The sequence below is a fragment of the Somniosus microcephalus genome, chromosome 8 (assembly GCF_052327205.1).
Source record: "Somniosus microcephalus isolate GS21.2 chromosome 8, FLI_Smic_1.0, whole genome shotgun sequence".
Taxonomy (NCBI): Eukaryota; Metazoa; Chordata; class Chondrichthyes; order Squaliformes; family Somniosidae; genus Somniosus; species Somniosus microcephalus.
Window position 1 is genome coordinate 177,150,720 of NC_140994.1, and position 24,660 is coordinate 177,175,379.

The window sequence follows — 24,660 nt, forward strand, 5'->3', positions numbered from 1 at the left end:
ACCTACACTTGCATATCGCGCTGACATTTGAAGACTGGGCCTGCTTGGATTTCCGGTCTGTGGCCCGGTTCAGCTCCCGGTGCGCTGTGCGTGCGTGATCCAGTGGCGTACTTAGTGCGATGAGCCGGCTGGGATCACGTGAGCACTGGGCAACCAATGGGAGTTTACAAAAGTCCATTCATGAGTTAGACATAAGACCTGTCAAACTCATGAAAAGTACGGGCGCCCAAAACACTACTTAAACTTTAAATAAAAGTTAAAAAAAATTCCAATAATTAAATTAACTATTAATAACTTTAAAAAACTAATTTAAACAATTATTCAAATTTCTGCCAACATTTTTTTTTCAAGAAATCGGGTCCAAAAATTAACTTACCTTACTGTAAATTCTTTAAAAATAATAAACCTGTGGAAAAAAATTTCTAACTTTAATTATTAGACCACTTACCTTATAAAACTAAGTCCTTATGTCTGCTTTTTACAAGTGGAGGCCTTCACGCACCGACAAACCTGTCAAAAAAAACGAAGTTCAACGCGTACGCGCTGCCTGAAACGTCACACGGGAACCGCCTCTTAACCCCTTGGTTCAGAGGAGAGGAAATGCCGGTTTTCCGCGCATGCGCTGTGCATGCTGAAATCCGGCACTTCCAACGGGCCCACGCGTGAGTACCCCGTCTGTACTCAAGCGTTGGGACCGGAATTACTGGGCCAATCAAATATTTCCTAGTTGACACAAAGGAAACCAAGCCCTGTTTTATGCAGGTAAAATTTGAGTTTTCGAATACACTCCTTTTTGGGCTCGCTACAAAGTAAGCCACCATAGGCAAGCCTAGGCTTTCTTTTAAGCTTCTAGTAACATTGGTAACGATAGTTTGTGGCTTGTTACCATTTTTAGATTTTTTAATGTCTGATTCTGGGATTTGTAACTATTTATTCTGACTACCTGGATTTCAAAGCCATTGGCTCAGCTGACCTCTGATGAGTTCTCTGTGATTGAATGTTGCTATGATCTGCCATCTACTGCAGACCTACAGAGCGTGCAGTGTTGCAAATGTATCGGGGCAGGTTCTGCCCATCTATCAGCAATGATATGGACAGATTAGTCCTTGGCTTGTGCAGGTGCCTCTGCTGGAGATTTGGCCTTTCTTTCCTTCAGTGGAGTCTACAGATGTGCAGATAGGTTGAGCAGGCCATTTGCTGTCGTTATTACTCGTATCTGGATTGTTTGTAGCCTCTTAATCGGTATCTGATTTGTAGTGCACCAGGCTGGATGGCCATATTCCAGCATTGGATATAGGCTTTGTGCACACTGAGGAAAGTGTTAGGGCAAACTCCATGCACAGAGGACACACAATTGGCTTAGCACGCCTGATGCTCTGGCAATGATGTCCTCAATGTACCATGCCCAGGCCATATTCCTCTGGAAAGTTCTGCCAAGGACATTTTCTTTGGCTTTGATTTGGTTTTGTCAGCAACTCAAGACTTGCATCCTATTCATTTTGCTTATGCTAAGAATAGCACAGACTGATTTTCTAAAGTTTAGCAGAATTCGCCATTTGCAGTCTCATTCCTCCAGATCATTCAAGCATCCCGGGAGTTCATAGAGGGTACCCAAATGGTATGGGGGAAAAAATTCAGTTGGTTTGCGCCTCCCGTTAGCACCATAAGAGGGCACTAATGGGGCGCAAAGCAACTAGTGCCCGTGCGTGGCGATGTTTGCGCTGCTCACGAAATTAACTAGACATTTTGCGGCGGCGCTCAACACTGCCGCCACGATCTCCTGCCGCCGGCAGATCGTGACGTCAGTCGAGTGTGCAACGCCCCGGACCGGATATTGAGTGGCGCCGCCTGCCGCTAGCAACGACAGGTTGAGGGGAGCGTTTTGCAGTCAGGAAGGGACTGTGGGAGCGCTATTTAAAGGCGACCGCTTCGTGCCTTTTTTTGTTGGTGACATTTTTGCACCACGCATTCTGAGAGAGAGAGAGAGAGACTTCTGGAGAGATTCAACGCTGTGTGAAGGAGTTTTGGGTACTGAGCAGCACTTTGCAGGTTCATTTTGATTTGCCCTTGTATCGATTTAGAAGACTGTGGGGGCTGCACTCTGAGCTCTTTCCCTGGGCTTCTCCATTGTTCTTTCCAGCAGATTTGATGTACAGGTCTCTCCAGGCCGAGATTCAAGGCTGCAATGAGCAGGATGTGGATGGAGAGCAAGATCAACCCTCCCCTTTAAGAACTGACCGGCGCCATTGTGTCTGTGTTCCATTGCTGACTGACATCACGTGAGTTTCGCCAACACTCTGAGGTAGCTCCTCGACCGTTGCGCCTTAAGAGAGGTGAGTAGCGCCTGATTTAGTGCTCCAATCACCTCCAGGGCGATAAAAGCCAAGTTTGCAGTCGGAGGCGATAATTAGCGGCAGGCGCTAACCTTTGCGCCCGGCCGATAATTGCGCCCCAAGTGGGGCGATACTGAATTTCTCCCCCATGCCTCAATTCTTTGTTCAGGTGTTCTAAGCTTCCTTTAAAATGTAATTATATCTTGTGTATATATTAATCATTGCACTTTAGGAATTCTTTGGTTGTGAAATATTTTGGGATATCCTGAGGACATGACAAGGTGCTATATAAAGTTTCTAGCTCTTTATCACCCTCTTGTATGACGTTTCTCGCTCTTTATAACCCTCTTGTCTTTTTTTTTGTCCTTTTTCTTCACTTTTGTTTGTTTCTCTTTCTGGCCTTTTTGGGGTTTTTTTTCTTTCTCTTTGCTTTTCTTTCTTTGTAGTGTTGGTGACAGTTTGCCACAGGGCTAAAAATAAACTCTTTGGTGTATACATTGAAAAACTGTCTACTAAATCTCTGATAGACAAAAACTGCTACAGTGGTTGACACTATTGCTCAGGCTAAAAACTAATTTCAATTTATTGCAATATGTACATTTTTAGAAAAAATCAGATGTAATAATACAAATACATTACTTAACTTTCACTGGTATGCTACGCTGTTCAAGTCCAGCATAAATCGCTTTGAGATTCTTGGTTCTTTTTCAGAGTTCCTTAACTAAAGCTATAGGCCATTCATGGGTTTTACGCATCATAGAGTTCTGGTTCACCTTTGCGACATGAAGCTCAAAGGTTGAATTGGAACTAGCCAAATGCTGCGGTATTTATTTCTTCAACCTGTGAACATAGATCTGTCAATCAGATTTAACAGCAAAGATGCATTGAATCAATATTACCATGAAACTCCAGAATAATATAATGAATGAGCATTACTGCTATTACTTCAGTTATCTACTGTAGGCCACATTTGTGGCATTGAACTGTTTTAGTACCATTTTCACTCGACACTACTGTATTTGTCAGTATAATTTACTTTTGGAACCTATTGCAAATTCACCAGTGCAAAAACCAATGTCATCTAGGTCAGGACTGCAATCAGTTATGAACTACTGTAGCTAGTGAAGGTGCATCTTTGAAAGGATAGTAGCTTTTCCTCCAGTGACTAATTATATTTGAGCAAATGTTAATGACTGAACTATGTTGGAGTCTTGACGGCTGTAAAACACGGATGAGCTACTTTGATCACCAAGACAGCCAGCTACCTCGAGGCCTGACCGGTTATGTCTCGATATGCAAGATCTGAATTGGCTGTGAACCAGGACCTAGGCTGACACATCAATGTCGTACTGAAGGAGTGCTGCATTTGGACTCTTTCATATCATCTCCCCGTTCTTTATGACAAGGACATGTCTCCTAATTTCTGTCATGCCTATAACCTGAGTTCCCTTTGTACATTCGCATGCATGTTTTGGCTGTTGCACTGGATCCAAACCCATTATTTCTATTGCCCTTATTTTTTTCTCATGGCCTTTCTCTCCTGCCTTCTCTCCTCTGCCGTCAGCCAGTCATGCCACCTTTCAGTTCTCCCCACTTGGGTACTTCTGCCTTTCTACTCTTGCCCCTATTCCAGGCTTAAATCCCTGTTGGATAAGCCCACAGCTATCCTCTGTCTCACTTCGGCACTTTCTAAAGGGCTGAAATAGATACCCATTACTGCCTCCTTACGAGCAGCAATGCCAACTGCTCCGTCCTCTCGCTGACCTGCCACTCAGCACATCCACTAAGAACTAATCTCGCCAACTTCTTTTCTGTCTTGCTGACCCCACCTACCACCGTCTCAGACTCTTCCTCCAGATCAATAATCACTTCCCTTTCTCTCCAGAAAGTCCATTCAAGGCTTCTGCCATCCACAACTTTATTGTAGGCGATTGTATTGACATTGTGGCTTTGACTGAAACTTGACCCACCAGTGGCAACACCATTGCCCCTATTGAGGCATCCCTGCATGGCTGTGCTTTCTGTCACTTATCCCTGCCCAAACCATCCTGGCACTTTCTCCTGCAGCCACCTTAACCATATTCCACCCCTCTTACCTCTTCTTCAAAATCCTCATTGTCTACCCTGTCTCCCAAACTCCTTCCTGAGTTTCTCCCCGAGATAGCCATCCTCCTTTTCTCCTACAGCCTCTGTACTGAACGATGACTCATCCTTGGTGATTTTAAACATGTTTGCTTCCTCAAGTCCCAGGGGTGTAAGCGGTTTTTGATCCTAGCCCAATTGCTAGACGGACGGTTCGAATCGCCCCCGCCTTACAAAAGTTCTATACCCGGGAATTATTATTCTGAGTGTAAATGAAATAAGTCACGGACAGGAATGCTTCGGTGAAAAATCAAACTTATATTTATTTGGTCTAACATACACTGGCTAAAACATGCACTACTAAACGAAACCACTGTCTCTGTGGAGAATAACAATCCAGGTTACAAACAACATACATACAGTACACAATTGAGGACTATAACAAGCAGTAATTCTCTTGTTGCTATGGTGGACTCTAATTCCACCCCTACCAACGAATTACCCAGTCGCATAAGCCCCTTCACCTGGCTGAACCAAATGAAGCTCCCACCCTCGGAATAGCCCAAAAACTTCACTTCTGAGAAAACTCTGAGCCCTTACAGCTCACGGGTTACCGGCTTGGGACACTCGAGACTATGCTTACCCCCACATGCGGTCGGTTTCGATCGCTCCGCTCGGTGACTTCTCTGGTACTTCTTGTTAGGTCGATCTTGTTGGAGCGGGAGCGAGAGAGAGAGAATGGTGGGAAAGGATCTATCTTTATAGGAGTCTGGCTACCCCTATCTTTCCCGCCAATCTTTAAAATGTTTTTGTTTCTAAGCACTCCGGTGCTTAATCAGTGATGGGTCATCATCGAACCCATGAGTATTCCGTGATTGGATTAATGGCCCTAAGCCTGGGACATATCTTTGGTCTTTGTGTTGGGAAAAACTGGCTCCTCTTCGGCTGGCTAGACTAGTGGGTTCATTGTTCTGCTTCTCTTCTGAGATGGAGGTGAGGAGTGCTTTTGCATATTAGAGTGGCTTTCTAATGTTCAAGTTCAATGGCCCCCTTCCTTTTTCCAGGACTGTTGGGCGAACCCATACATTCCGGATGACCGACAGTTCTTTTGTCACAGGCAACTGCCATGCGTTCTCTGGAGTTTTAACAAACCAGCCCCCCATGCATCTGCACAGGGCGATCCCACCACAGGGAAAATGCCCTCAGAAAAATCCCATAAAGTCCACAAAAATATACTCGACTGAGTCCATTCTTCAAACAGAGACTTGTGCATATCTAATGCACAACTGGTTTAGCTATTCATCCCCCACTACTCTAGGATAATCTTGGGGAGCAAAGATAACTGTAGGCTGCTTTAATACACTACCAACTGGTTCCTTAAACTGAGAGCTTATGGACTTTTGTAATTGGTCTAGGTGACATTGTAAATGGTTCCCTCTCCTCAGTTACCCTCTCCCTTTCGTCCACGCCTTTAAATCCTTACATGGCCATGCCCTGCTCCGGCCCTACAGCCCCCCACCCGTACTTTCCATTCCTCCAACTCTAGCCTTTTGTGCATACCTATTGGCAGCCATGCCTTCAACCGTCTAGGCCCACGCTCTGGAATTCTGTCCTCTCAGCCTCTCCATCTTCCTGTCCAACTTTGACCTTTTTTTAAAAACCCACTCTGGCCAAACTTTTGGTCACTCCTTCTAATATCTCCTTTATCCATTTTTGTCTGATTCTGCCTTTGTGAAGTCCTTGGGATATTTTTCTATGTTTTTGCCTTGCCATCTTCCTCCCTGTTTTCAGAAACGCCCTCAGTCTTTCTCTTTTGTGCCTTTGATCCCACACCCTAACCCTATCCATGTGTCTCTTTATCCCTTCTCCACTGTTGGCATCCACTTTTTTTTTCTGTAACTAAAGTACTTGAAATGTCTTCCTGCTTGCAAGTTGTTGATCACTTTTCTCCTAGATGCTGAGAAGCTAATTCAGTGCAATTCGAGGTAAAAACCCGGGATATCACGTCACCAATCGCTAAGCTATTGGACAAGCCCAGGATATTTTTTCTTTTTAAGGGGTTGGTTTGTGTGTTCTGGTTATTGAAGGAATATTAAGAGAACTGGCTGTACAGTACCTGATAATACAACAACAGCGCATTTAATGTAGTAAAACATCCCAAGGCACTTCACAAGAGCATTAGCAAACAATTTATATAATTTAATTTAATTACATATTTATATTATCAAATAATGCAGCTAAAAATAGAGACTAACTTTACCTATGTAGTGTGAGAATGAAGCAATTGGAGAACTCTACATTAGTTATTCTAAAAGTTATTAAAGCAAAATCTGCACAATACCTGAACTTGCATTGCTATTGATGTTGGATGATTGATTCAGGGGCTGGGATGAACAGAGATACAAAGGATAAAGACTGCTCAATGTTCTTCTGTTCTGAGTAATGTAAAACACAATGATTTGCTTTGTGTAGTTCATTGTGAAACCTTTTAATAGGTATTTTTGGAAAAGTTGGTGTGACCTGTACAGTAGAACCATTTATGGTAAAATGGGAAAGTGGAAAAGAAATAACAATTGGTTACTTGAGAAACACATAGTGGCTGTTGTGAAACAAAAATGAAAGACACTGCTGTTGGATAGTCTGTTAGTCAATATGTAATTTAGGAAATGCTGTAGATTCTGGGCAGACTTGCTCCTGATTCATCAATGAATTCTTCACATTTTGTTCTCCTCATTTGGATTCCAGTGTTGCTGTAGCAGCCAGCCATCTATAATCTGGTCTTGTGCTGGGATTCACAGGAAGTCAGGCATACAGCTGCACACATTTCTCTGGTTTGTGGTAAAAGAATGTTCCTTTTGTTGGCCTGCATACTGCTGGATTTAAATTGTATAAAAGAAAGCTAGTATTTTTCTTGGGTTATTAGCTTTTGACCTGAAGCATACAAGTGCAGTACAGATGTAGGTGAGGTTCTTAAATGTGGTGAGAGAAGGTACATTAGCACTGATGAAGTAGCACTAGTCATGCCCTTGCTTCTAAAATTTTTTTTTTTTAAAAAGGATACCGATGACTTATTACTATATCCGATTGAAGAGTCTCCGATTTTGCTGTTTAAAATTTTCCCCCCTTTCTATCCCTTCCCTTACGAGTGTCAGCCTTGGCTCAGTTAGTATAACTCTCGCCACTGAGTTAGAGGTTGTTGGTTTCAGAGACTTGAATGCATTTTCTAGGCCAGAGGTTCCCAACCTTTTACTTGTTGTGTACTCCCTTCCAGATCTGCCAGCTGCTCGTGTACCCCTACCAGCTTACTGGTTTAATATTTTAACCTCTTTAATGCCCAAGCATTGTACAAAATGTATAAATTATAATACACATACAACTTAAACAATGGCTTAATAGTACTATTCTTACCATTAATGTGTCAAATGAGGTTGTTTGTTCGAGCATAGGTGCATAATGTTTGGAGTGATAGGTGATGGTTTGAGTCGTAAGTTTATTTCTCCACAAAGCTGCTGATGGTACTTTGATTTCATCCCAATGAGTGAAAATCTACTTTCACACAAAAGTTAAAGCAAACGTTATCAAAACCTTGACAGCCCTGTCTGGCAATTTGGCAACCCTGTTCGCATTTGGACCCAAAACTCGACCAACTGCTTTTGTTGGGACTCAGTCTTGAGAGAAGTGGCGGTAGGGATTGTGGATGCATTGGTGATTATTTTCCAGAACTCCCTGGACTCAGGAAAGGTCCCGGCAGATTGGAAAACTGCTAATGTAACACCCTTATTTAAGAAGGGAAGTAGACATAAAGCTGGAAACTATAGACCAGTTAGCCTAACATCTGTGGTTGGCAAAATGTTGGAGTCCATTATTAAGGATACAGTAACAGAGCATTTGGATAAACATAATTTAATAGGACAGAGTCAGCATGGTTTTACGAAGGGGAAGTCATGTTTGACAAATTTGCTCGAATTCTTTGAGGATGTAACATACAGGGTGGATAAAGGGGAACCAGTGGATGTAGTGTATTTGGACTTCCAAAAGGCATTTGACAAGGTTCCACACAAAAGATTACTGATCAAGATAAGAAATCACGGGATTGGGGGTAATATACTGGCATGGGTGGAAGATTGGCTATCTAACAGAAAACAGAGAGTTGGGATAAATGGTTCATTCTCGGGCTGGCAATCAGTAACTAGTGGTGTTCCGCAGGGGTCAGTGCTGGGACCCCAACTCTTTACAATCTATATTAACGATTTGGAGGAAGGGACCGAGTGCAACATATCCAAGTTTGCCGACGATACAAAGATGGGAGGGAAAGCAGTGAGTGAGGAGGACATAAAAAACCTGCAAAAGGACATAGACAGGCTAAGTGAGTGGGCAGAGATTTGGCAGATGCAATATAATGTTGGAAAGTGTGAGGTTATGCACTTTGGCAGAAAAAATCAAAGAGCAAGTTATTATCTAAATGGAGAGAAACTGCAAAGTGCTACAGTACAAAGGGATCTGGGGGTCCTGGTGCATGAAACACAAAAAGTTAGTATGCAGGTGCAGCAGGTGATCAGGAAGGCCACTGGAATCTTGGCTTTTATTGCAAGGGGGATGGAGTATAAAAACAGGGAAGTCTTGCTGCAGTTATACAGGGTATTGGTGAGGCCACACCTGGAATACTGCGTGCAGTTTTGGTTTCCATATTTAAGAAAAGATATACCTGCTCTCGAGGCGGTTCAGAGAAGATTCACTCGGTTGATTCCAGAGATGAGGGGGTTGATGTATGAGGAAAGGTTGAGTAGGTTGGGACTCCACTCATTGGAGTTCAGAAGAATGAGAGGCGATCTTATCGAAACATATAAGATTGTGAGGGGGCTTGATCGGGTGGATGCGGTGAGGATGTTTCCACTGATGGGTGAGATTAGAACTAGGGGGCATAATCTTAGAATAAGGGGCTGCCCTTTCAAAACTGAGATGAGGAGAAACTTCTTCACTGAGAGGGTAGTAAATCTATGGAATTTGCTACCCCAGAGAGCTGTGGAAGCTGCAACATTAAATAAATTTAAAATGGAGATGGACATTTTCCTAGCAGATAAGGGAATTAGGGGTTACGGGGAGAGGGCAGGGAAGTGGACGTGAGTCTAGATTCAGATCAGCCATGATCCTATTGAATGGCGGAGCAGGCCCGAGGGGCCGTATGGCCTACTCCTGCTCCTATTTCTTATGTTCTTATGTGAGTCCGCCGTTAGTTGAAATGTCCAGGAGGTTCTCTTGTTTTATTGACAAGTCTTGCAGCATGGGTACTGCAGAAAAATTTGTGAAAGGGTAGTTGACCCAGCTGTTTACGTTTCCAATTGAGGGAAAGTACTCGTGTAATTGCCTCACCAGTTTAGTGAGATGTTGCTTGATGTCACCTTTAACACTGTCCTGCAACTGTAGTTCATTCATTGTCAGGAATTCATGCATGGTTGGGAAAATTAGTGTTGTTTTCCTTCACCGTGCAAGCCCAGAATTCCAGCTTTTTTGTCATTGACTCAATTTTGTCCTGATCATTGAAGATGGTTGCACTCAGTCCTTGAAGTCCTAAATGTAGCTCATTCAAGTGAGAGAATATATCTGACAAGTAGCCCAGCCGTGAGAGCCAGGCCGTGTCATGCAGACGGTGAGAGAGTAGGAATAGGTGGTCTGTAAAGAATAACTTGACCTCTCAGTGAAGTTCAAAGAAACGTGCCAAGACCTTGCCATGTGACAGCTTCCCATCTCATTACATAGAGCAGAAAATATGCTGCATTCAAGGGTTGAGCTTTTAAAAAGTTTACCATCTTCACAGCATTTTCCAGCACCTCCTTTAAGTTTGTAGGCATGCTTTTGGCAGCGAATGCTTCCCTATGTATACTGCAATGCACTCACATCGCATTGGGAGCTACTGATCTGATACGTCACTACTCCACTACACCTACCAGTCATTGACTTTGCTCCATCGGTGCAGATGCTAATACATTGTGACCAGATGGTATCATGTTGATTTATGAAGCTGTCAAACAACCAGAAAATCTCCTTAGCTGTTGTTCTGGTTGGCAGCAACTGTCGAAACAAAATATCCTCCTGTATTGCACCTTTATAAATGTACCGCACGTACACCAGAAGGTGAGCTAAGCCTGCCACGTCTGTGGATTGGTCCAGCTGCAGAGCAAAATACTGCTGCTAATGACACGGTTCACTAATTGAGTTAGGACATCATTGGCCATGTCATTAATTCAACGTGACACTGTTGTTTGATAATGGCACTAACTGAATTACATTTTGGGCCTTCTCTCCAAGCATAGTGCTTACCATGTCTGCAGCCGCAGGTAGTATTAGTTACTCTGCTATGGTGTGAGGTTTTCCTGACTTTGCAGCTCTGTGACTCACTAAGTATAAGGCCGCGTCCACTTGAAAATTTAGGTGGTTTGTCCTTGTGTTCCATGGTTTGTTTCCAAGTGTCTGCATAGAAGAGATGATTTTAGGCTGTTATTCGACAGAACTTCACCACATAACACATACTGTGGCTGAAGGCATTCACTGGCTCCAGTCCAAGAAAATCCCATTTTGATATACTTTTCATCTTATTTACGTCTCTTTAATATAGATTCTGTTTTGTGCCTGATGTCAACGTTTTGCTTCACAGGCTGAGATTCGCATGTTGAGTCAGTATTCGTTGTCTCTCCAGCCATTTCAGCAAGTGCACTGGTGCTGGCAAGATTAATTTCATTAATTCACTTCTCATCACTGATACTTATTGTGTTCTTCTTAACACTACTTCTCTTTAGCCATCAGCCCATTTTTCAATGTTATGTCCCGGCAGATATAGTTCTAGTGTGACGTATACAACTGAAAAAAAACCAACTTAGTTCTGAGCTCAGTTAGACTGGACGGTTGCTGGGCAACTGAAAACCACGCTGTAGTGTACGATGATTGGAGGTGAGGGCTCTACGCCATAATCTCTGTGTATCTGTGTTCTCATTGGTACATCTTGAAGTAAATTAACTACTTTATATATTTGGCCCAAGTGAGTGAACTTGGATTCTTTAGAGCCAGCAAACTATTTGATTCTGGAAGGCATAGCAGCTGAACCTGATTCCATTCTAATCTGGCACTTCAGTCAATTGTCATGCCTATCACAGCTAACCCAGTGCAAACCGATGAATGAACTGGAACCTACCTGGACTCTGGCCATTGTTTTCCTTCCTCCATCTTCACTCCCCCCTCCCAACCCAGCTTCAGGCATCATGCTGTGAACTCTGGAATTATCTGTCAAATCTCCTCTGCCTTGCTCCATCTTAAAAGAGAGGGACAATGCAGACATTGTAGTTCAGGAGGAAGAGGGTGAAATATTAGATGAGATAAACAGTGAGAGGGGAAATATTAAGGGGTTTAGCATCTTTGAAAATAGATAAATCGCCAGGCCCGGATGAAATGTATCCCAGGCTGTTAAGGGAAGCAAGGAAGGAAATAGCGGAGGCTCTGACCATCATTTTTCAATCCTCTCTGGCTACAGGTGTGGTACTGGAGGACTGCTAACATTGTACCATTTTTTAAAAAGGGAGAAAAGAATAGGCTGAGTAAATACAGGCCAGTCAGCCTAACCTCGGGCAAATTGTCAGAAAAAATTCTGAGGAACAGTATTAATCGCCATTTAGAAAGGCACGGATTAATCAAGGGCAGTCAGCATGGATTTGTTAATGGAAGGTCGTGTCTGACTAAATTGATTGAATTTTTTGAGGGGGGTCGATGAGGGTAGCGTGTTTGATGTAGTCTACATGGATTTTAGCAAGACCTTTGAAAAGGCCCCGCATGGCAGACTGGTCAGAAAAGTAAAAGCCCATGGGATCCAAGGGGAAGTGGCAAGTTGGATCCAAAACTGTCTCAGTGGCAGGAAGCAAAGGGTAATGGTCGACGGGCGTTTTTGTGACTGGAAGGCTGTTTCCGGTGGGTTTCCGCAGGGCCCAGTACTAGGTCACTTGCTTTTTTGTGGTATATATCAGTGATTTAGACTTCAATGTTGGGGACATGATTAAGAAGTTTGCAGATGATAGTGAGGATGAAAGCTGTAGACTGCAGGAAGATATCAATGCACTGGTCAGGTGGGCAGAAAAGTGGCAAATGGAATTCAATCTGGAGAAGTGTGAGGTAATGCATTTGGGGAGGGCTAACAAGGCAAGGGAATACACAATAAATGGTGGGATACTAAGAAGTGTAGAGGAACAGGGGACCTTGGAGTGCACGTCCACAGATCCCTGAAGGTAGCAGGAAAGGTAGATAAGGTGGTTAAGAAGGCACACGGGATACTTTTGTTTATTAGCCGAGCATAGAATACAAGAGCAGGGAGGTTATGCTTGAACTGTATAAAACACTAGTTAAACCACAGTGTACAGTTCTGGTTACCACATAATGGGAAAGATGTGATTGCACTAGAGAGCGTACAGGGGAGATTTACGAGGATGTTGCCAGGACTGGAGAAATTTAGCTATGAGCAAAGATTGGATAGGCTAGTGTTTTCTTTAGAACAGAGGAGGCTGAGGGGAGACTTGATTGAGGTGTATAAAATTATGAGGGAGCTAGATAGAGTGTTTAGGAAGGACATACTTCCCCAGCAGAGAGGTCTATAACCAGGGGGCATAGATTTAAAGTAATTGGTAGAAGGATTAGAGGGTGGTGAGGGCCTGGAACTCACTGCCTGAAAGGGTGGTAGAGGCAGAAACCCTCATCCCATTTAAAAAGTACTTGGATATGCACTTGAAATGCTGCAATCTACAAGGCTACGGACCAAGAGCTGGAAAGTGAGATTAGGCTGGATAGCTCTTTCTCGGCTGGCACAGATACGATGGGTCACATGGTGGCCTCCTTCTGTGCCGCAAATTTCTGATTTATCTTTTTCCACCACACCTTGAGGCATCCTAAAAACCTCTTTAGTCACCTCGCCTAACTTCTACTTAATATCAAGAATCTCTCTCCTTCCTCCACTGCCATCCCATCTCATGATGTGCCATGTTTTACTGATAGATACTATATAAGTGCAAGATTTTTAAACTTAAAGGATGTAACCTACATGGTAGCATACTGGTTATGCTATTAGACTAGCAACCCAGAGGTTGAGTTCACTCCACAATGGCAAGTTGTGAAATTGAATTCAACAAATCTGGTATTTTGTGTGCTAGTGCCAGGCAAAAAGACTAAAAGCTGCTGAATTGTTGTAAATACCCAACTTATACCCTTCAGGGAAAGGAACGCCACCCTACCCTGTCTACACGTGTCCTCTAGTTGTAAAATTTATAGCAATTAGGGATGCCCATTAATGGGCAATAAATGTGGCCTTGCAAGTGTAAAATAAATGGAGTGATAACTGAACCATCCGCACACAACAGAGGGACCTAAAAGTGAATAAAACTCCACTTAAAATTTAATGTCCCTTATTTTAAAAAATGTTCACCGCTGTTAATGCCTTGAGTGCTTTGTTCATGCGAACTACACAGCAAAAAAGGCAGTCCTGTTTGTGCCAATTGCTTTCTGGCTCTAGATCCGACCTTTTAGTTGCTCACAGGTTGTCTCTGGACCTATCCTGTTTTTCTGGCCAGCCTAGGATTGGGACCTGGCACACCTTTTCGCTGCTTTGATGTGCACTACCATTGGCACTGTAGTGTTTATGAAATAAACTAGGTAAAACTGCAAGGCTAATTTAAATGTGTAGTTCACATGACAGCTGCACGTTCTCTGATGACCTTGTCTGAATGTTCTCTTCAGTTTCAAGCTTAGTAATCAGTCTGATGTAGCAATTCATTGTCTATTGCAGTGAAGTTCTGAAGCATTTCTGGTAAGATATTGAGAAGTATAAGTCAAAGAAACCCCTAGCCTTGACAGCAGTACAGACTGTATTCTGCCATCAGTCAGCTGCCTCCTTGTGGCCTGCCTAATGCCCTAATGCTTTTGTGAATGCAAAATAGTGTCATGGCACAGGTGCAGTGCCCCTTTCCATATTTATTTACAAAGGGGTAATGAACTTGACATGCTGGAGTTCAAACTGGGACCATTGCTGATTCACGTGGCAGCTTTCACCCAGTGTCTTGAGGTTCTAAACATTACACTCCATCTTAAAGCATTTACCACTTGTAACTCACATTATTCATAATCTGTTATCAGCAGCGTGTGCCATAACCTCTGTTTTGAGCTCATGGCATCAGGGCACTGAGCAAAAGAAGAGTTGTATACCGTCTGATTTATCCTCCTTATGTGGAGACTGATACCAGAAGACAGTATAAATGCACGAGTTGTGCACAGTGACCATTTTGGCACCGCTGAACTGATTTTAAAGCTAAAAGAACTTTTAAATGGGGAACTGATTCATGTACAATGTCAGAATTGTATTTGGTTGATCATGAATAGTTGCAGTATAAGGTAAGTGCCACTACTCAATACTGTTTTCCAGCTGGTTGAAAAGCTGAACTGTTTAATACGCACTGTAAGTTGTCACTGCTATGTCATTTTGAACTAATCTATACTATAGACAAATTGTGAACATTTCCACGGTAAGATGGTCTATTGATATAGGTTGAAAAAGATCCCTTTCAGCTAAATGTGGCTGATAAAATAAGTTTTTTTTCTTTTGATTTGCAGCTGGCTGATTGCAATCCTATCCCAATTAAACCCCCTCTTTGGTCCACAATTGAAAAATGAAACAATCTGGTACTTGTATTACCACTGGCCCTGAATTCATCAGCAAATACCTTTCTTTGGAGATCAGGTGAGCATTTTGAGGAGAACATAAATTCATTCTAACAGAACTGTGTGGTTTTAGAAAGTGCAGTTTATTCGGTGTAGGCAGTACTAATATTTTTGAGCTGAGTAATGACCTTGGCATTTGTTTTAAGGACTGGCATTGTGCCCAGTTTTTGTATTTGGATAAAACTGGTGTAAGCTTTTAGGTATTTCAATTGAAAACATTTGAACTCAAATTGAAGACCAAAATGTAAAGTTTCAGACTAATGCTGATCCTTGTATTCGCCATCACCTAGTTTAGAATTGGCATAGATTTGCATTTGAATCTATATCTGATCCTATGGGATGTGAAACTGTGCTATTATACTATGGGTAGTATAATCAGGCAATAAGGAGTAGGAAAATAAAAATAGATGCAGCTGCTTCAACTTCATTTGCCTTCCTATATAATGCTTTCCCTTACTACAGCTGGGTATTGCCATAAAGAATTCACAATTAAGTGAGGGGGGGACAAACGACTTATTGCTGTGCAAGTGCAATGTGCAGAGCAGGTGGTGTGGGGTGGGAAGAAAATGTTCATTGCACAGGAGTGGTTGGGGCAGGGCAATTGCCAGATCAGACTTCATAGAATCGCCCAGCACAGAAGCAGGCCATTCAGACCATCAGGTTTGTGCTAGTGTTTCTCTCCATATGTACCGCCTAGTCCAGTCCCATTCTTCATATTCCTATATCCAATAAAATTATTTTTCAAACAACAATCTAATTCTTTGGGGGGGGGGGGGGGGGGAGGCCTCAACTTCTCAAGTCCTTCTTCATGGCTGTAATGCTTCATTCTTGGTAGCATCCTAGTGAATGTATGCTGCACCTTTTTCTATTGCTTTTCTATCCTTCCTACAATGGGATGTCCAATTGTACACTGTCTCCAGCTATGGCTTTACAATGTCAAAATTGCCTCCTTGCTTTGTCATAGAGTCATAGAGTTTTACAGCACAGAAAGAGGCCCATCGTGTCCGCGCCGCCCATCCATCCCTGTCCAGTCTAATCCCATTTTCCAGCATTTGGTCCATAGCCTTGTATGCAATGGCATTTCAAGTGCTCATCCAAATGCTTCTTGAATGTTGTGAGGGTTCCTGCCTCCACCACCCTTTCAGGCATTGAGTTCCACATTCCAACCACCCTCTGGGTGAAAAAGTTCCTCCTCAAATCCCCTCTAAATCTCCTGCCCCTTACCCTGAATCTATGCCCCCTTGTTATTGACCCCCCCACTAAGGGGAAAAGTTCCTCTTTATCTACCCTATCTATGCCCCTCATTATTTTGTACACCTCAATCAGGTCCCCCCTCAGCCTTCTCTGCTCCAAGGAAAACAACTCCAGCCTGTCCAGCCTCTCTTCATAGCTGAGGCGCTCCATCCCAGGTAACATCCTGGTGAATCTTCTCTGCACCCTCTCCAAAGCAATCACATCCTTCCTATAGTGAGGCGACCAGAACTGCACACAGTACTCCAGCTGTGGCCTCACCAGCGTTTTGTACAGCTCCATCATAACCTCCCTGCTCTTATATTCTATGCCTCGGCTAATGAAGGCAAGTATCCCATATGCCTTTTTAACCACCTTATCTACCTGCTCCGCTGCCTTCAGGGATCTATGTACATGTACACCAAGGTCCCTCTGTACTTCCTAGGGTCCTACCACTCATTGTGTATTCCCTTGCCGCCTTTGTCCGTCCAAAATGCATCACCTCGCACTTTTCAGGGTTAAATTCCATTTGCCACTTTTCCGCCCATCTGACCAACCCGTTTATATCGTCCTGTAGCCGGAGGCTTTCCTCCTCGCAATTTACCACCCCACCAATTTTCGTGTCATCTGCGAACTTACTGATCATACCTTTTACATTTTCATCCAAATCATTTATGTAGATCACAAACAATAAGGGACCCAGCACCGATCCCTGAGGTACCCCACTGGACACAGGCTTCCAGTCACAAAAGCAACCTTCGACCATCACCCTCTGCCTCCTGCCACTCAGCCAGTTTAGGATCCAACGCGCCAAGGCACCCTGGATCCCATGGGCTCTTACCTTCTTGACCAGTCTCCTATGCGGGACTTTGTCAAAAGCTTTACTGAAGTCCATGTACACCACATCCACAGCATTTCCCTCATCCACCCCACTAGTCACCCCCTTGAAAAATTCGATCAGATTTGTTAGACATGATTTACCCTTGACAAAGCCATGCTGACTATCCCTGATTAATCCTTGCCTCTCCAAGTGGAGATTAATTTTGTCCCTCAGAATTTTTTCCAATAATTTCCCCACCACAGATGTTAGACTCACTGGCCTGTAATTCCCTGGTTTATCCCTGCTACCCTTCTTGAATAATGGTACTACGTTAGCTGTTCTCCAGTCCTCTGGTACATCCCCTGTGGCCAGAGAGGTTCTGAAAATTAGTGTCAGAGCCCCTGCAATCTCCTCCCTTGCCTCCCACAGCAGCCTGGGATACATCTCGTCCGGGCCTGGGGATTTATCCACTTTTTGGCCCGCTAAAACCGCTAGCACCTCCTCCCTCTCGATGCTAATATGTTCAAGTATGTCACAGTCCCCTTGCCCGATTTCTATGTCTGCATCGTCTTTCTTCATAGTGAACACAGATGCAAAAAATTCATTTAAAACCCCGCCTACATCCTCTGGCTCTACACACAGATTGCTACTTTGGTCCCTAATGGGCCCTACCCTTTCCCTGGTTATCCTCTTGCCCTTAATATACTTATAAAACATCTTAGGATTTTCCTTTATTTTGCTCGCCAGTGTTATTTCATGTCCCCTCCTCGCCCTCCTAATTTCTTTTTTAAGTATGCCCCTGCACTTTTTATACTCCTCTAGGGCTTCTTCTGTCTTTAGTCTTTTGTAACTGCCAAAAGCCCCCCTCTTATTTCTAATGCATTTTTGTATATCCCTTGTCATCCAAGGTTCCCTTTGCTTGTTGGTCCCACCCTTGACCTTTACAGGAACATGTTGGCGTTGTACTCTCTCTATTTCCCTTCTGAAAGTCTCCCACTGTTTTGATGTGGATTTTCCTATAAGCAGCTGCTCCCAGTCCACTTTGGCCAGATCCTGCCTTATCATATTAAAATCGGCCTTCCCCCAATTTAGAACCCTTATTTCCGGGCCGTCTTTGTCTTTTTCCATGACCACCTTAAATCTCACCGAATTATGGTCACTGTCGCCAAAATGCTCTCCTACTGACACTTCCACCACTTGCCCGGCTACATTCCCCAGAATTAGGTCCAGTACCGCCCCCTCTCTTGTAGGACTTTCTACATGTTGGCTCAAAAAGCTCTCCTGGATGCACTTTAAGAATTCTGCACCCTCTAAGCCTTTCACACTCTGACTGTCCCAATTTATATTGGGGAAGTTGAAATCCCCCACTATTATTACCCTATTATTTTCGCACTTCTCGGAGATTTGCCTACATATCTGTTCCTCTATCTCCCCCTGACTGTTTGGGGGCCTATAGTACACTCCCAGCAAAGTGCTTGCCCCCTTTTTGTTTTTAAGTTCTACCCATATGGCCTCATTAGAGGAACCCGCTAATATATCATCCCTCCTTACAGCAGTAATTGACTCCTTAATTAATATTGCAACACCCCCTCCCCTTTTACACCCCCCTCTGTCTCGCCTGAAGATTCTATACCCCGGAATATTGAGCTGCCAGTCCTGACCCTCCCTCAACCATGTCTCCGTGATAGCAACAATATCGTACTCCCATGTGTTCAACAACAACTTCAGTTCATCCACCTTATTTGCAAGACTCCTTGCATTAAAATAAATGCCTTCCAGCCCTGCCATATTCTCTTTTGCCTTCACATATTTGCTCTGCCTTCCCAGCTGACTTGTTTTTCCCTCTGTATTTGGCCGTAAATCACCCCCTACTATAGCTCCACTCTGTACCCCAACCCCCTGCCAAGTTAGTTTAAACCCTCCCCAGCAGTGCTAGCAAACCTCCCCGCAAGGATATTGGTTCCCCTCTGGTTCAGGTGTAAACCGTCCGACTTGTACAAGTCCCACCTTTCCCAGAAGCAGACCCAGTGATCCAGGAAACTAAAGCCCTCCCCCTTGCACCATCCCTTTAGCCACGCATTCATCTGTTCTATCTTCCTATTCCTATACTTACTAGTCTCTAGATATCCAGTCTATGTAACTTTATTGCTTTTTTTGAGTTGGGGATGTGTGGCAGAGTAAATGTAAATACCAGACCTATGTGTCACATATAGTGCTCCAGACCACTGCATTTAATTGTCATTCAAATTGTTCCCAAAAAGGTAGACATGTTAACAAAAGGCATGATTCAGCTGACAGAACACAAAATTAACGTATTTAACGTGCACTAATTTTTCAACATAAACTTTTAAAATATATGGAGGGCAGTTGCAACAATTGTATAATTCAGAGATTTCATGCTAAGAAAAATGTTGAGGATGTGCTAAACTGCTTCTGCTCTCCGATGGAGGCAGAGCTGCTTATCTAGCTTTTTCTGGACATTTCTTCAAGTTGTCAAATTATTAGATATGGAATTTTTCATGTATAACTGTGTGACTGTGTAGGATATCTGGGCAGTTGCACAAAATTATATAACTCAACAACTCAATGATGAAAACATTTTAAATTGAGTTGTGCTTACATAAATTACGTATTTAATCAAGCTATTATGGGGGAAGAGGGGCATATGTTTTAATATTGCCAATTGTCCTCCATTGCTTATTCCATTACATTAAAAGCCAAGTGCCGAATTGAATGCTGCCCTTCATGTAGCTCTGCATTCTGGAGCTATTTCTGAAGTAGAAATTATTGTTTTGGTTTTTATTTTTCAACACTATTTTTACAGAGAAAGAAGATATCTTAAAAATCACTGCAAGTGACTCATTTCTTCTGCACCTGAGTAGCTTTCTTAAAAATGGGAACTTTTCACGAGTAGAAACTATCAATTTGAGTTGACAAATGGGGAGCAAGCATTTGAAACCTATAGTTATTGGTGCTGCTCCCAAAGCAGTAACAACAATCATGGTTTACATTTTGCCAGTCAAGCCATTAAAAAAATGAACTGCCCAAGAGTTGAAAGTTCAATTATGAAAATATTTGGAGGTGTGTTGCGTGTGGGTGTTTACGTTTTATACTATCTGTTTTTATTTTTACAGAGAAAGAAGATATCTTAAAAATCACTGCAAGTGACTCATTTCTTCTGCACCTGAGTAGCTTTCTTAAAAATGGGAACTTTTCCAAACCGCATTCAACAGCAGTGGATCATTTTAAATTCTGCATTCTGATTTATAATGTGTGAATTGGAATAGATGATTCTTGGCATTTAAAGTAGTAAGACTAACAAGTGTGGATGTTTAGCAGCAATGTATTGGGAATCTAAATGTGCCTTAAACTCTTTAGCAGCAGAGAATTTTGGACATTTTTTGTTACATTTATACTACAGTAATAAGATTTAAAAAAATTAGCAGAATGTAGTACTGAGAGGAAATAATGTATTATGTGTCAAACAAATGTTTATTTTCTGTGGTCTTATTTTTGTACCAACCTGACCGTATACTTTCATATGAATATGCAGATCTAGTTAAAACACCGCATTCTGCTTTAATATTTCTTGCCTTGTGTTCTTTACTAAAATCAAAACTCAATTTAAATCTGATCCTGGGTACAAACAATTTAATAAATTTTTGTTGGTTATGGATACACTGCACTGCTTTTTCTCTTTATGTTGGGTGTTTATAGATTAGTTTGAGAGTGGCAGGGTATAGCACTTGCATGAATTGTCATTGAGAAAGAAACCTGTTTGGAAAGATTAAGGAGATATAGTAATCTAAAGGTTTATTTGTTCTGATTTTACAGTTAAGCAATGTGGAAATTACTTCAGAGGAAGCCTTTGGTTCTCATTATGACCCTTTAGTTGAGGCATGCAAAAGGAAATTTAAACATCATGCCATATTGGAACAATTTTAACAAATGGCTTTTCTTCAACATTGGGCTTGCCTTTGGATAGGCTTTAATATTTAAGTACTGTGAAATGAAAATTAACTAGAAATATACTTGGAAAGATGGTCATGTGCTCCTGACTTGAGTTACTAATAACACTCTTGATTAGTGTTGCCACTAAAGTAGATTCTGTGTCTGGATTAAAAATTGGGACATTATTGCAACCATGTTTGTGTTTGCACAAAAAAGTGGTTAACCTGGCTAGAGTGAAGTAGATCATGTTAAAAAAAGACAACATGAAGTGATTTACAAGGTAGTTCTCATTAAAGGGTTAAAATTACATAATAGATCATGATTTGCAGATTATGGTAATCTCTGCCCTTTGAGCTAACTGGATATACTTCCATATATTTTTTGTATTCTATGTTCTGTGCAGCTGGGTGCTTTCAATTCCTTTTAATGTTGGCAGTTGTATTATGGTGGGCCATGCCAGTTGGCGACATCCTCATTGAAGGATTAATGACTGATATAAATATTGAAAATGTTACGATCAGTTCATTAGCAAAAGTAAATGTCTAATATTGACCTTTAAACTAGAACATTATTAGGCTTGTATGGTACGAAAAACCGTTTCAGTTTGTGTAGGTTTAATCCATTGTGGAACATTTAATTCAACTAAAATGAAGAAAACTTTAATTAAAAAGTGAATTGTTAAATGTCTGCTCCTTGTCTGAAAATTATACACTCCAGAAGTAATCCTTTGGCAAGCAAGTGGCTTGTGTAACTTGACCAGTAGGATGGAGAACTTCAGGTCAACCGATTCACCTCAAGGTAGAGCACATTTCTCAAGATCTTTATACCTTCAATTGCCAAAAGAATCTGAGCGAGAGAGAAAAATCAAAGTTGTCCTTGTGAGTCATTTTTTCCCCTAAAATCTGATTTCAAATTAACTTGAAGACCCAATCTCGAATAGACATGTTATCTCAAAAGAATGTATCTATATTTGAGCTGGTTTGCACGTGTAACACGTATTGCCTATTGGCCTCAAACTGTTGCCTAGAACAAGGCATACACTCTGTACAAACTATCGCAAATACTGAATACTTACTCACTTATGCAATCCCCACATGCAAATAGAATATTGTCAGTCCCTTTAAGAAATTAGTGCTGCTAATAAAGCTGCTGCAGATGGAGGTGGTAAAGGTGTTAGATTGGAAATTAGTTAAATTTCAGTGGGGAGATAAATATTCAGAATTAAACTATTAGTTAATAGGACTAAAGTAGAAGTATTAAGGTCTAGATAAGATGCATCTCAATACTGAAGGAGAAAATCATGGAAGCACAAACTAATTTTCCAAAAATCTTTGAAATTGGGACAGGATAGTAGCAAATGTTACAACCCTGTTCAAGAAAGGGGAAAAGAATAAGCTGGGAAATTTTTGCCAGGTAGTCTTGACTTCAGTTGTGGATAAACTTTGAGTCTATAATGTACAACACTTAAGGGGTATGAGCTAATCATGTGCATTAATTTATAAAGAGCAGGTTCTGCTTGATTAACAATTAAATTTTTTGAGAACATGCATGTATAGATAAAAGGGAATACAGTGGGTATTGTGTCGGTTTAAGAAACTTGAAAATGAAAGATGAAGGAAATATAGCTGCATTGATGAAGTAAATTAGGGGTAAATGTTTTTCAGATTAGCAGGATTTGGGTAGTGGTATGTTGCAGGGATCTGTGGACATGAGCACAAGAGGAATGATATCAAAGTTTGCTAATGAAATTAGAGGGCCCAGGCATAGTGAGGAATGATGAAGGACATGGACAGCTAGAGGCAGAGAAAGGTGAAGCAGCATATATTTTATTTGGAGGGGATAGGGGTGTGTGATAGGGGGGTGAATAGTGAAAGGAAGTATACCCTAAATGGCATTCTTACAGGTGGATAAACAGGTCTAGGGCTGCAATACATAAATCGTTAAAGGTGAGAATGCAGTGAGCAAATGTAATTTTAAAAAGCAAATAGGGATCGGGGTTTATAAATGGAAGCATTGCATCTAAAAGCTGAGAAGTTGTAATCAATTTCTACAGGGCATTGATTGGGCTACTGTTGAAATATTGCATGCAATTTTGGCACCTCATTAAAGGAAGGATATTGGAACCCTGGAAAGAGTAAAGCAAAAAGTCACTGGAATAACACTAGGAACCAGAGATTATAGTTGTGAGGAAAGGCTTTTTTCATGGGAACAGAAAAGGTTAAGAGGAATCTGGCATTTCAAAACAACAACGTTTTGAAAGGGTAAACAGTGAAAGACTATTTCCACTGTTTGGTGAATTGGTAACAAGAAAATAGATTGAGATGAACAGATGGGAACAAGCTAACATTTGAGGTAGAGACAATAACATTTAAAGTGGAAGTAGAAATGAAAGATCAAGGATATGGGAATGGATTCGAATAGATGGATCCAATTGAAAAACTACCGACAGGTGCAGTGGGTCCAATGGCAGCCTTTTATGCTGTAATGTCTAGTATTCTGTTCAGCAGTTGGCTATGGGTCCGCTTAAAAATGCTGCTAGATTAAGAGTTCTAGTTCATTGAGAGTTCTCATTACTGCTATCTGTGTCATGTTGCTGGAATGAGAGTTGGGGAACACCTTATGATCACCCTTTTGATGAGTTGATTTTCTTGATCTGAATCTGCTTCTGAACAAATGAGTATCATATGTTTGAACCATCAGATTATATCGTGACCTTGTTTCTTAACAATTAACGGTTGCGTTGGTTCCTATTTTAGTATGAAGAGTTACACTCATACTTTGATGGACGCAAGCCATGAAGGGCTTAAAATAAATTTAGTATTATAATTTGGCTATTAGTGACTTTTCTTCTTAAATATCGCGCAAAACTTATTTTGAACAGACCTTGTTCCCCCCATGATCTCTAAGTACACTTGTGACATCTGCAAGAGCAGAGTGTGTTTAGAAATGTCACTCTTCTAGGCTGCAGCAGGGTCCGAGATGATCTCCCTTCTATTGGCAAACCTCAGGTATTAAGCGCAAATTGTCTTTTGTGAGATTCCAAGTGAATCGCAACAACTTGTCCATAAACCACAGAGTGATCACATTCTGATTTATCCAGCCGAAGCTCACATGACTTGTTTAGCAAATTACCCAAAGTGCAATGATCCTGTGATAGCATGATATGAAGCCGATGTAAACAAAATATAATATGAAATCTTGAAAGATTAATATATTTCGCGCATGCACAAAATCTCCGATTCAAAAGCCGGTAAGCGGCCTGCGCGGGACCTCCAGACAGCTGTGTGGTGGCGCAGTTTAGTGGAAACGTTGGATGTCACTATATAAAGTTTGGATGTCACTATATAAAGTTTGGCTATCATTTGGAAAAGGGGCAATGTTAATTAGATTTGATGCAACAAAATTATTTTTGTTAATCAAATTAATATGCTTGCTGCCTAGCCAATCACTTTTGCTGAATAGAACGGCATATTTTGGCTAGTTACATCAGAATTTAAGTTT

General features: G+C 41.9%; 1 protein-coding gene across 1 annotated transcript in view; it reads left to right on the forward strand.

The window, feature by feature from the left end:
• Nucleotides 1-20,886, forward strand: part of atp6v0e1 (ATPase H+ transporting V0 subunit e1) — a 32,291-nt gene extending 11,405 nt beyond the window's left edge. Inside the window, exons 3-4 of the mRNA XM_085995392.1 lie at nt 15,051-15,177; nt 20,033-20,886. Of these exons, the coding sequence (XP_085851518.1) occupies nt 15,051-15,144 (94 nt within the window). The 3' untranslated portion in view covers nt 15,145-15,177; nt 20,033-20,886. The remainder of the gene's footprint in view (nt 1-15,050; nt 15,178-20,032) is intronic.
• Nucleotides 20,887-24,660: the final 3,774 nt, after the last annotated feature.